The sequence below is a fragment of the Leuresthes tenuis genome, unplaced genomic scaffold (genome assembly GCF_036924035.1).
Source record: "Leuresthes tenuis unplaced genomic scaffold, fLeuTen1.0.hap1 SCAF_21, whole genome shotgun sequence".
In the NCBI taxonomy this organism is placed as follows: domain Eukaryota; kingdom Metazoa; phylum Chordata; class Actinopteri; order Atheriniformes; family Atherinopsidae; genus Leuresthes; species Leuresthes tenuis.
The window spans coordinates 85,305-97,742 of record NW_027325375.1 but is presented as its reverse complement, the minus strand read 5'-3'; the positions used below and the strand labels follow the sequence as shown (position 1 = coordinate 97,742).

Genomic DNA, 12,438 nt, shown 5'->3' with positions numbered 1-12,438 from the left:
ATGTTTGCAATGACATAAATATTCTCCATGGTGCCACGTTTCTTTACAGCAGTCATGTTGCAGCAAGGAAACATGCAGGTTGTGTGCCTTGTGGAAAATTTCTATTATTGTGTTATTGTGCTATTGTGTTAATTGAAAGCAGTAAAATTATGTGATGGAACTTTAACTTAAAAACACATTTTAGAAGTGCTGTACAGCCACATCAGCTTTACTTGTCTAATCACTTTACTGCTTTCTACATGCATATCTAGTGACCTTTTGTACAGTTAATGACCTGGAACAATAGTTTTTGATGGTAAAACAGACAATGGACCTTGAAAGCTTTCACAAAATATTGTTTTTCCAGTGTTGTAGAGTTTGAATTTAAATTGTTAATTGATTGTTTTATTGTTAAAAGTATTTTTTTCTTTGAAAGCCGTGAAAGAATTGGTGAAAAAGTACAAAATGAGCACAGCTTAAATACATTGGGTGGCTCAGCTGATTAAACAGATGCCTCATAAGGCATTAAACCTTTTTTCAAAGCACTAAAATGTTGTGACAAGCCTTGATGTTGAGTTGAACATCTGCCTAGTTTCCAGCTGTAAAATACATTAAAGTTTAACAACCAGAAACAAATTAACAATAAAAGGTTTAAGCCTTTCAAAAATGTTCATAAAACTAAGCTCCCACAGAAGGCAGAAAGTTTATCACTGTTATCAGAAATGCTGAGCAGCTTATCTGATAGGAGCAACAAATGCTTCAAAGTAAACACTTTTATTACAAAGAGCTGACTAACTGCATGGACCCTCAATCATGGTGCAACGTAATTCCTTTTGACGCTTTTCTTTAAAGCAATAAGGCAGACGATCTTGATAAGTGGGCAGAGTCTTCTTGCACCAGTGTCCCTAGATTCAGAGAGTTTTATAATCCAGGCACAATAAGAACTGCTGAAACAATACTAATGCAAAGGTGATTTGCACTTTGACTTAAAATAATATACAGGATAATAATATACAATATATCAGTATTAGAGGTCCTTAATGAATTTAGCTTTTATAAATCCCATCTATGTCACACTGGAAAAAACATCTTTTAACAGGCATAAGAAAACGTCCCGTAACCCTCGGCAACAACACATTAATTTCCACTCCAACATTCTGCATTGCAAAGTAACTGTTACTATGGCAACATCAGTTCCACTATACAGCTATGACAGATGTGGTTTCAGGTATCACCTTCCCAGCACTTACAAAGCAGCATTGTCTCGCCTCCCCAAGCAGTTTCACAACCATTCACATCCTGGATCCTGTGACCAAAACTCACTCGCCCTTTCGGACAGGTAGATAATTCAGAGGTGATAATGACTCAAACACATTGGCTGAGGACACATGTGACACATGTGACTGTAACGACCCTCTCTGCTTATCAGCTGATATTCCCCAACATCTAGTTCAGAACTGAAGAAGCCTTTCAGATGAGGTGAAACGTCTTCAAGATCCCAGAAAAAGTCCAGTTGCCCTTATTCACGCTCCTCTGATTACGTTGACCCATATGACTGAGAATCTTCATCAACATCATTTATTATGTAAATGTTCAGTTTTTGAATTTCCTATATCTTCCACTTTCGTCACTAATTTTGGCAAATAAATCGTTCCACAGATTTGAAAAAAAAAACACAAACGTGGTATCAAAATGTGCGGCTGAATATGGAGAAGTGTGCTGTTATTTGTGGTTCGTGTTTTTTGTGAAAAAAGTGCTAAAAAATGCAAACATTTTCCCATAAAGAATGAATGGGATTCTGCTGAAAAGGGTGAAAAACTTGGCCCACTCTAATTCTGCCATACTTTATCATAGATACATCATTCAAAGTTTAAATGGAGAGGACACAACTCTAACTGAAAAGGTTTTGTGATAGCTTTTACAGTTTTGACACAATGTCAGTTTAAGTTTTATAAAAAGTGAAGATTTTCCCCCGAAATGCTTTAAGTGTGATGATGTCCCCCATTGTCACTTTTTACCCTTAAGATTTTTTACCCTTATCAGAAAAAAGTCTGAAAAAGACCTTCTACCTACAAAAGATATACATCAAAATGTCATTTTTGTCTTCTTTCACACAATGTGAGCACCACTGTGACGGGTCTTACCGGGTTTTCTCTTAAATGGCCTCAGACCAAGTCCCCATTAACTTCCATTACAAACAAGGTCTGATTTTTTAAAATTTCATTTGAAAGTGAGGGGTGTTTTTAAGTCGCTCCTGTTTCAACATTTGTCGCTCAGTTGAAATAAAAGATACATTAGCACATTCCTCATGGTGTCAAAATTATTTTCAAGGCTTTTATCTTTTTAGCTCAGGAGTTTGAGGGGTACTCTGCAGCCTGTACTTCACCCCCCTGTTTATAGATGAATCAACAGCATGGATAGTTGGGCTGCCCATGTTAGCATGTTGGCCCACAGTTACTGATAAAGGGTTAGGGTTGGGTATTAGTTAGACATTGGTTATGACAACAGCCAGAAAACAGAATGAAGAAATGTAGAGGAATATAGAGGTTAAAGCACTGTAATACACTACTGTACTAACTCGCTCATTTAGTTTTAATCAGTCACCCTGATCACATTAACCCTATCAAAACATTCAAACATAAATGCTTTTTTTTCTTTTTTTTTCATAGGATTATTTCAACAACCGCCTGGCTTGTGAGGAGCAAAAAAAAAAAGCAAACTACAGGTCTCTCTTGATTTGGAAATAAACTGCAGAGGAAGGATGGCGTGTTGCTGATGTGAACTGTGACTGTATGGCCAGCAGAGGGAAGTGCTGTAGTCATGCAGCAGGGCTATTTTATAAAGTCAAATAAGCTGTGACACAAAGTTTCACAGGTACATTCTGCACTGATAAAGAGTCCACCTGGAAAAATGTGGACCTGACACAGTAGAGAACGTTCAGGGGCCAGACCATGGGCCAAGGAAAAGCATGAAAGTTACAGCTACAGCATTTGGTAGCAATACAGATGTCCTTCAGCACCTTTCCTCCCCTGAGATGAGTGGCCGAGCCCTGATACCTGGAACAATTTTAAATCCTGTCTTAACTGTCCAGCCAAAGAAGAATGCAAATACTGAACTACCCAATGTGCTGAAAGGTAAAATTAAAGATATACAGTATATATATATGTCAAATGTGGAAAAGAAGACAATGATAGAAGAGAAAGAAAAACTAAATACCAGAATTGTCAATTTTGGATAGATCAGAGAAAAATTAGAATAACGAGTAGTGAAGCATCTGAAGAGCCAAAAAAAGCAGACCCCAGAAACTGGATAGAAAGAAAACTTAACGGCAGCTTTGCTGGAAGTACAGCCGCTAGGTTTGGGCACACGTTGAAGCCTTTGGCTAGAAAATGGAAACAAGAGTTCTGGTAAAACCAAAGGCCAAAGGTGGACAAAAGCTGCCATCTGAAGGTTTACTTTGAGCATCTATTACCAGAAATAGCTACCAGAACAGCTCACCTCCGGAGTAATGAAAGTTCCCAAACTATATGAGTTCTTTTGACTTTAATGAGTAAACTTACCTTAAACAGTCAAAAGAAATAAGTTTACAATTGAGTTTCTGAAATAGCAAACTGCAACACGGTAGCTTGTCCTTTAACATTCATTCATGTGAGACAGACTACTTTAGCTCTACTGCACCTGGACTTTAGGACGTTATGAGTACTTTAGGAATATAAACTTATATGAATATTAGAAAGACATTAGCATCACTTCTTTGTTCAATTCTATCAACATCCTTTCATTTTTCTCTCATGTTGAACAAAGCTGTTCAAAAAGGTTTATTTGTTGAACTTTGTTAGGAGTTCAGTCTGTTATCTGAGTGTTGTTGCTGTAGAAATGTCTTTTTTTTTAGAAAAGTGCTAAAAATTATTTCTTTAGAGGATTTATGGAGTACATTATCAGTCACCACCAAAACATTTATAGATTTCCTCAATGTCTTCTGCAATGTTCTTGTCTATTTGTTCATAATCATTAAATTCAGATACTAATTCTTATTATAATTAATGAATCAAAGCGAATTTTGTTCAACTGGCAAACAATTTAACATTCTCCGTGATGTTCCATCAAGAGTATTGTGGTCTCAGTGCAATTGTTCGAATCATTTTCCCCTTATTTGGGGGATTTGTGTACAGAATAGTGTTGCTTATTCTCTCCCCAACCTAAGTCTTTGTCTCTATTGGACTGTTGAAGACAACCACAAACATATAGACTCAAAGTAATCTCTTTCAATGATATCTTTTGACCCTACAGAAGTGTGTGGGGGGGTATTTTTTTTGCAGAACCAGCCCTTGGTTGTATTTTCATTGTTTCTGCTTGGACAGACAGTGTTTAGACACAAGGCAATACTGGCTCATACAAACATGAGTAACACATTCATGCTTTATCACCAAAATAAGGAACAGCTCCAGGAATGAGCTGATGCAGCATCCTCCTGCCTTTACACCATGGAAGTATGGACATGTTTATTTATACTTTAAAGGCTGCAACTGTGAAACAATATATAAATCTCTCTCTTGCTTTGCTTTGTCCCACTTCCTGAAATACTGTTATTGTTTTTCTGAATTCAGTTCCAACTGTTTTCTTCTTTTTTTTTTGCTTAACTAAGTCAGGACAGCATTACTCTGCTCTATTTCCAAAAAAGTATTATTAAGCAAGAGTGGAACGTCTTTGCAAGATTGAGTGTGTTCTCTTTTTTCACTTTTTGTTATTTACAACTTCAAAGAAACACCACTGCTGACATCTCTATAAATGAACTTTTATAATGATCCAGTGAAAGCATTTTCCTGATGTTTTTACCTTGTGAAGCTTGGTGACTTTCTCGCGACAAGCCTCCATCTCCTGCCTCAGCATCCTGTTCTCCTCCGTCAGCACATCTACCATCTGTGGGGCTCGAGCCATTGTAGCATAAGGCTCCCCCTGCAGGTGTGTGAAGGAGTGGGGCAAGGGGAAATGACCAGCCTGAATTGACAGCTGGGCCTGTGAAGGTGGAGGTCCTTGGAACTGCTGCTGAGGTTGTTGACATTGCAGGTGCAGCTGCTGATGATGGTGCAACCTTGGGGTGGAGCCGTAGGGATCATGAGGAAAAGTATGACCCCTCTGTGATGCTGGATGTATCGCCCCTGAAGAAACAGGCTCTAACACTTGGTGGGAACCTGTTCCCTGCTGACTACGAGGCCCCATGATAAAGAAAGGCTCTCCCTGACACTGTGATTGTTGGTGAGGAAAAGAAGGATGTGAGGTGTGGGAGGCAGAGAGCATGCTGCTGAGGGTGGAAGACTGGGCGCGAGACAAGGAGCCAACAGAGGTGACAGAGGAGGTGGGACTGTGCTGGTGAAAGGGCCTCTGGTAGTGAACCAATCCCTCCTTACTGGATCTGCAGAGAGATCAATTATGTGGTCAAACAGTAGTCAGTATTGTGTCTGTGTACAGAATGCTGAACATGAACCGATGATCATCTCACTGCTGAATGGAACAGATTAGGGATTATTTGTTTATAAGTAGACAGAGTATATGGCAGGATATGCAGTCTGGGTATAGTTGCACTTCATATCAAATTATATTACACAGACGTACTGACTGTGCAAATAAAGGGGAAAAATAGACATTTTAAGAAACCAATGTGAAAGAATTTGTTGTTAATGAGTTACATGGATAAATAAAGGCTCAATAAAGTCAAATTAAACATTAATTTAGTTGTAGTATGAAACCAACAAATAATGACATTCTTCAGTAGAAGCAGACATTGTGTCTGGTTACTACAGCTGGCAGGAAGGACCTCCTGTATCTCTCTGTATTGCAGCCGAGCTGATAAAGCCTCTGACTGAACACACTCTGTTGTTTGATCAGTATATCATCCAGAGGATGGTCAGTATTGTTCTTTATGGTCATCACCTTGTGCAGCATTCTCCTTTAAATAATCAGTTCCAGGGTCTCCAGAGCAGTCCCCAGAACAGAACCAGCCTTCTTTATCTGATGCTGCTGCTCCAACAGATGCTGCAATAATAATTAAATAAATGTATAACTACAACATTAGTTAAAAGCCAAATTAAATGGGTGGTTCTTGAGCCTGTTTTTAAAAATATCAACACTCTCTGCGGCCCTTAGGTCCTCTGGCAGGCTATTCCACAGATGAGTGCCATAGTGCTGAAAATAATTTTAGTTAGAATGCAACATTGAGGGCAAGAGAGAACATAAAAGACTTCTTAAGGAAGCTTAGGTTCTTCAGTGTCTGCACCAACATGTGCATATACAATATCTTCTATAAGTCTGTGGTGGAGAGTATAATCTGCTTTGCAGCATCTGTTGGAGCAGCAGCAGCATCAGATAAAGAAGGCTGGTTCTGCTCTGGGGACTGCTCTGGAGCCCCTGGAACTGATTATTTAAAGGAGAATGCTGCACAAGGTGATGACCATAAAGAACAATACTGACCATCCTCTGGATGATATACTGATCAAACAACAGTTTCAGTCAGAGGCTTTATCAGCTCGGCTGCAATACAGAGATACAGGAGGTCCTGTATAGGAGAAACGCAGAAATCTGTGGAATAATATCTGCCAATAAGATCCAACAAAATGTCTTAAATTTGAATAATTATAATAATACATTTTATTTAAAAAACACTATCATAAAAACAATCTCAAAGTGCTACAGGAGTTAAACCCATAAAAACAAGTTAAAAACGCAGCAGCCTGAAGTCATTAAGATTTTAAGGATTAAAATGTCTCCTAAAGAGAAATGTTTTAAGTCCTTTTTTTAAAAGGTGGAGCCCTTAGGTGGTCCGGTTGGGCGTTCCACAGGCATAGAGCGGCAGAGCAGAAAGCCCAGCCCATTGTGAGGGTCTTAGTCCTTGGACAGTTGAGCCGGTGGGTGTTGGTGGGGCGGAGGGATCGAGCTAAGGGCTGAGGAGCTCTCACTATACGTTCTACAGCTGAGGAACTGTCAGAGTATCTGCCACTGTCTGCAAAAAAGAAAAGAAATGCTGGCAAGTCAGCCAGCTACGCTGCTCAACTTCCAGGTCACTCAAAAAGTCACTGTCCAATGAGAAAGGGCCTCCCAGAGGACCCTCCCACCAGAGGTTTGTGCCAGAAGTGCAAACAGAAAGTCAGGCAGTGCAAAGGAGCGAGCTGACTGCAAAGATGGCAGTCAGAGGAAATCTTTGATCAGCGAGAAACTGATAAGAAAAGGATGTCGAACAAGTAAAAAAAAAGAATATTTTCTACAATTACGCAAATAATTTGTTTGCAAACCTTTAGTTTTACTATTGAAAAGACAATTTCTCTTTGCTTATATATATATATTGCTATATCTTTCAGTAATGTTTATTTTCTCATGAGTTATTCATTTTTGTTTGATATTTAAGACATTTTTTGGCAGATATTATTCCACAGATGTCTGCGTTTCTGACTGCTGGGATGGGCTCCACCTGCTACCCGACCGACGGATTGACGGTATAGAAAATGGATGGATGGATGTCTGCGTTTCTCTCCTGAACCTGTTCCCTACGTGATCCCACCTCGGAAAAGTGGAAGATGGATGGATGGATCAGTTCCATCGTCTTCATTTGGACACAGAAACAGGATAATGTGGTATAAACTGAAGACTGTATTTGAGCAAAAGAATCTTATGCCAGCTTTGAAGCATGGGGGTATAAATGACATGGTTTGGGGCTGTGATGGCCAACTCCCCATCACAGAAGCCATTGTAAATTCTCATTCTGTCACAGGTTACTTCAGGAAAATGTGAGACCATTTGTCCAAAAATTGAAGCTGAGGAAGAGATGGGTCTTAATCCTGTTGAGACAGATATTGAACTGGATGTGCCTGAAACAAAAACCTAAAAACATGCCTCAGTTGTAAGGATTCTGAATTAAGGAGTGTGGAAAACTTCCTGCCAGAGGGTTATGGAAACATCTCATTGAAGGTGATTCAGGTACAGCCTGGACAGGTCGCCAGTCCCTCACAGGGCCTCATAGAGACAAACGAGACAAACATCCATCCATGCTCACACTCACTCCTACGGACACTTTTAGAGTCACCAGTTAACCTGACAGCATGTTTTTGGACGGTGGGAGGAAGCCGGAGAACCAATGCACACAGGAAGAACCAGCTGGAAACCTCTCGCTGTGAGACGGCGCTGCTCACCATCACACCCTCCTGCAGCCCTCCTTCTTTCAGTCCAATGCATGGATGTTATAGCTGTGGCAGTCCTGACTGGTTTTGCATGTTTACATTTTGTGGTCACATGTAAGTCATGAAATTGGTGACTATCATCAACTATGACTGTACCACAACGAGCCTGATCAACCTGACAATAGAAAAGGAAGTTTGAGTAAATATATGATCAAATTAGAGCTGCTAACATAATGTAACAGAACTAAATATTATCAGAAATGAATTCAATTAAATGAAATTCCTAAAGAGGTATTATATTGTGGTATAATTTGAACAAATAAGTGTCATTTGTCATAAAAAGCAGTCCTTGCTCAGCAGCAGGAACGACTTCCTGGAGTGTTCTTTATTGCAGTGAAGCTGAAGCAGTGACTCAGCACACTGATGCCTCCTCATTATGTCACAAACATGGGAAATAGTGTACTTTGTGGCCGTAAATCCACAACACGTGTTTGGCAAACCATTGACAGTGGCTTCATATAGGATAAATAATAGTTTGCAGCTGAGCAGTGAGCCCCCAGCTAAGAGGGGCCCTTCTCTGACCCCCGTTTTAACACCTCTCTCATGTCTCATACATCTCAATAAGACCTCAGAAAGTTGTGTCAAATTGTTAAAAAGTACTTATTTAGTACCACCTTTAAAGATTGGTGCACCCTTCCAACTTAGAGGAGCTTGAGCAACAAAGACTGACCCTAAGAGACCTGCAGCTGCTACATGACAGATGTACAAAGTACTGATTTGTAGGGTGAATACAAATGCGTGCACCATTTTTACTTTTTTCTTTATTCTTAAAACAAGCTTCTTTTTTTAAATTTCACTTCACAATTTGGACGTTTTTTGGTCAATTTTCTTTTCTTTAATGCAAAATAATAGTAAAAAAGCCACTGTAGCTTGCAAATGTTAACGACAAACATTTAAAGCACCTACTTGTCATGCCCTGATGATTAAAATTTTGTGGAATTCATAGGAGTTATGCTCTGTTTTGTTCTAAGGTAAAGAGTAATGAATAAAATGCTAAATGTGTCACGATCATGCCTGGCTGTGTTGTTGTTGTGGTTTCTGGGTCTTAAGTGGAGCTGAGCAAGTTTCCAGGAAGTCTGAATTGCTCTTGCCTTCACACCTGTTCCTCATCTGTCCTCATCAAGACACAGGAGCTGCAGGAGCAACCAGCCTTCAACAGACTGTCTCACTTCAGCAGTGGTAATTAGGCCGACTCCTGTGGTTTCTTAGAAAGTATTCCTTCTAGTTCTTACCTTGCCTTCCTGTGCTCTTCAGTACTGATCCCATCAATGTTCTCCTCGCTCTGGGTTACCATGCTATGGACTAGTATTCATTGTTGGATTCCAGGACAACTTCCTGTCTCTCCTACCTGCCTGTTCACCCCACCGCCGACTCAGAGCCACTACACCACAGCCAGCATCCCCTCCACTCTGGATATCCACCTGGACTCATTAAGAACATTTCAATGCCCTTGTCTGAACAAATCACTCTATCGGATTCACACTAATTGCCGCCCCCCCTCTCTCAGAGTTCCCCGACTCCCCAGATCCTCCCTTCGGCTTCCAAAACCACTGACCTGTAGATAAACTCTGTCTTAACTCTTACTCCCAGTGTCTGTGTCTGCTCTTGGGCTCTTTTTGTGAGTCGGCTCGGCACCGAGCCGTGATAAAATGGACTGTACCTATATAACATTTTTCTAATCTAGAGGACTACTCAAATCACTTTTACAAGCCACTATCACTCATTCACACATACACCACGCTTCAGTCTATATAATGGAACAAAACCAAGTCCCTCTAAGGTGGAGAACAATGTTTCTGGGGTCCTGATTAATGTTAGGGCTAAGGTGTGGATTAAGGTAAAGTGCATGTTATGATGTGGATAAGGCTATACATGGTGAATCAATCGCTTAATGCAAGCTCCTAATATAGATGACTAAGCAAAGGCGCATGTGTTTGTATGTTTTTCTTACCTGAATGAGCCATACTCTGGTGGCGGCTGGTATCGAACATTCGGTACCTCCCTCGAGTGTTCCCTCCCTCTCTGCTCATGGTAAAAATGGCTTCCAGGTTCTTGTTGTTTGGCTGGAGAACCCATTCCTTTGACAGGGTAGTCTGGAGGTGGGCCACGATGCTGTGCTTTGTAGTAGTCACTAGGCTGCCCTAGAGGGGGCAGCTGGGGGGAGAGTGGAGTGCTGCTGACAGGAGCATGGGCCTTCACACCACTGGTGGCCAAGGAGAGTTGCATAAGTCTCTCACTGAGAGAGCGAACATGTCCTTGCTTCAAATCTTTCAATCCATCATCCTGATGCACCCTCCCTGCACCACTCACTCGCTGTAATGTAGGACGGCCCTCGGTGCGCACCTTAGCACTGCTAACTCCTGTGACATAGAAGGCAGCTCCCACCGAGGCTGGCAATGGAAGCTGCTGGGCCTGGTTGTTCTGCTGTTGAAGTTGGGGAGCAGGAGCTTGGCCACGAAAGTATTGTGACTGCACTTTAGCCTCTTCATATGTGGGGAGGTCTTCGGGGTTTGGGCACTGCTCCTGGGTGCTCCCACCGGCTCCACCACTACTGTTTCCTCCACAAGTGCCCATACATCCTCCTCCTCCAATACTCCCACCACCTCCTCCTACTTTGGTGGAACCAAGCTTCTCCAGACTGCTGTCTGTCTGCAACTCTTGTCCCTGGGGCTCTTGTCGCGCAATGTGGGCAGTCATGGAGTGATCATCAGGTGGGCTAACTGAATAACCACCTCCCCCACCTGCTCCTCCCCCTCCCCCTCCAGATTGTTGCTGTTGCTGCTGTTGCAGCACATAGTTCCGGTTCATCTGCTCTTGCAGGAGGCGTTGCAGGACTGTGCTGGCACCACCGCCTACACTACTACTGCTGTTTGACAACTCCTCACCTGAGGCCCTCATCTTGATATCACGGGGTCCACCAAACTCATGGAAGGACAAGGCTCACCCTCAGTCTATACTGGCTGGAATAGAAAAGAGGAAAAGAAGAGGAAAATGAGTAAATAGAGGTGGACCAGCATATAAAGTAATGAAAGACCCACTGATGGAGTGTTATACTGATGGCCAAGTGTCACAGGAATGGATAAGAGCAAGAATGCAGGAACATTTTTTATTTGATTTTTTTTTAAAGAAAAAACTAAAACCTCAAAAAAATTCATGACCACCAAAGATATCTAAGTTAAATGATTTAAACTGGAGACAGTGGCAGCTGTTTGACGGTTCGCTGTGGATTCTTCAGAGATCAACTGAAGGCCAGAGACCCATGTATTGGGCTGTTGTAAAATACTTTGACTGCAAATACATTCTTCCTTAGTTGTTCAAGAAGAAGAGTGAAAACATTTTCAGTGTAGAGCCAGTTTTAAAAAAAATGGTAACACTTTGTAAATTGTAAACTTAAACAGAATACAAAAGTTTAGAAATCTCACAAACCAATATTGTATTCATCATAGAACTTAGAAAACATATTAAAAGTTAAAGGTGGGACATTTACTTCATGAAACATATCATCTCATCTTGAATTTGATGGCAGCAACACATCTAAAAAAAGGTGGGACAGGAACAACAAAAAGGCTGGAAAAGTAAGAGGTTCCACAAAGAAATACCTGAAGGAACATGTTGCAAATAGCTCAGGGCATTTGGTTAGAGGTTAGAGTCTCTCAGAAATAAAGGTGAGCATGGCAGAAAATACATATTAATTGCCTCTTTGGGCTCTCAGTCAGCGCTATATTAAAAGAAAAGGCTCAGGAACACTTCCAGGAATCATTGTCTGTGAACACAAACCGTAACAGCCACAGATGCAGGTCAGCATTAGTGCTATGGAATTGAAAACCTGCACATCTGGAAAGGCTCCATCAGTGCTGAAAGGTATAGACAGCTTTTACCATTGATGTATACTCTGCTATATATTATTGTCCATACATAGTATTACTCATAATCTTGTAAATACTCCTTTTATATATTGTAGTACCTTTATGGCTTTCTATATTGTTTCCTATTTCTTATTTCCAGCTATAATGTATCTGATGCTGCAACAATTTGGATTTCCCTGCTGTGGGACACAGCCTGCATTAGTCTCAAGGTTTTTTCATGTTCAGTGTGAGATCCTCACCGTCATTCCTTGCCTAGACACCGTCATCCAAGCCAAGTCACTCATGCTGTTGTCTGAGGTTCATCCTAGTTCATGTAAGGTTTTTCTCATTGTCATAGTCAGGTTTTTGTTTTTTCATGGTCATAC

The 12,438-nt window shown here is 40.9% G+C and overlaps 1 protein-coding gene across 2 annotated transcripts in view; it reads right to left on the bottom strand.

The window, feature by feature from the left end:
* Positions 1-12,438, bottom strand: part of amot (angiomotin) — a 48,774-nt gene that overhangs the window by 22,041 nt on the left and 14,295 nt on the right. For both annotated transcript variants that reach the window (XM_072375664.1, XM_072375665.1), the window contains exons 2-3: positions 10,159-11,167; positions 4,816-5,392 (exon numbers count right to left, since the gene is read on the bottom strand). In XM_072375664.1, coding sequence (XP_072231765.1) covers positions 4,816-5,392; positions 10,159-11,105 — 1,524 coding nt within the window. In that variant the 5' untranslated portion in view covers positions 11,106-11,167. The remainder of the gene's footprint in view (positions 1-4,815; positions 5,393-10,158; positions 11,168-12,438) is intronic.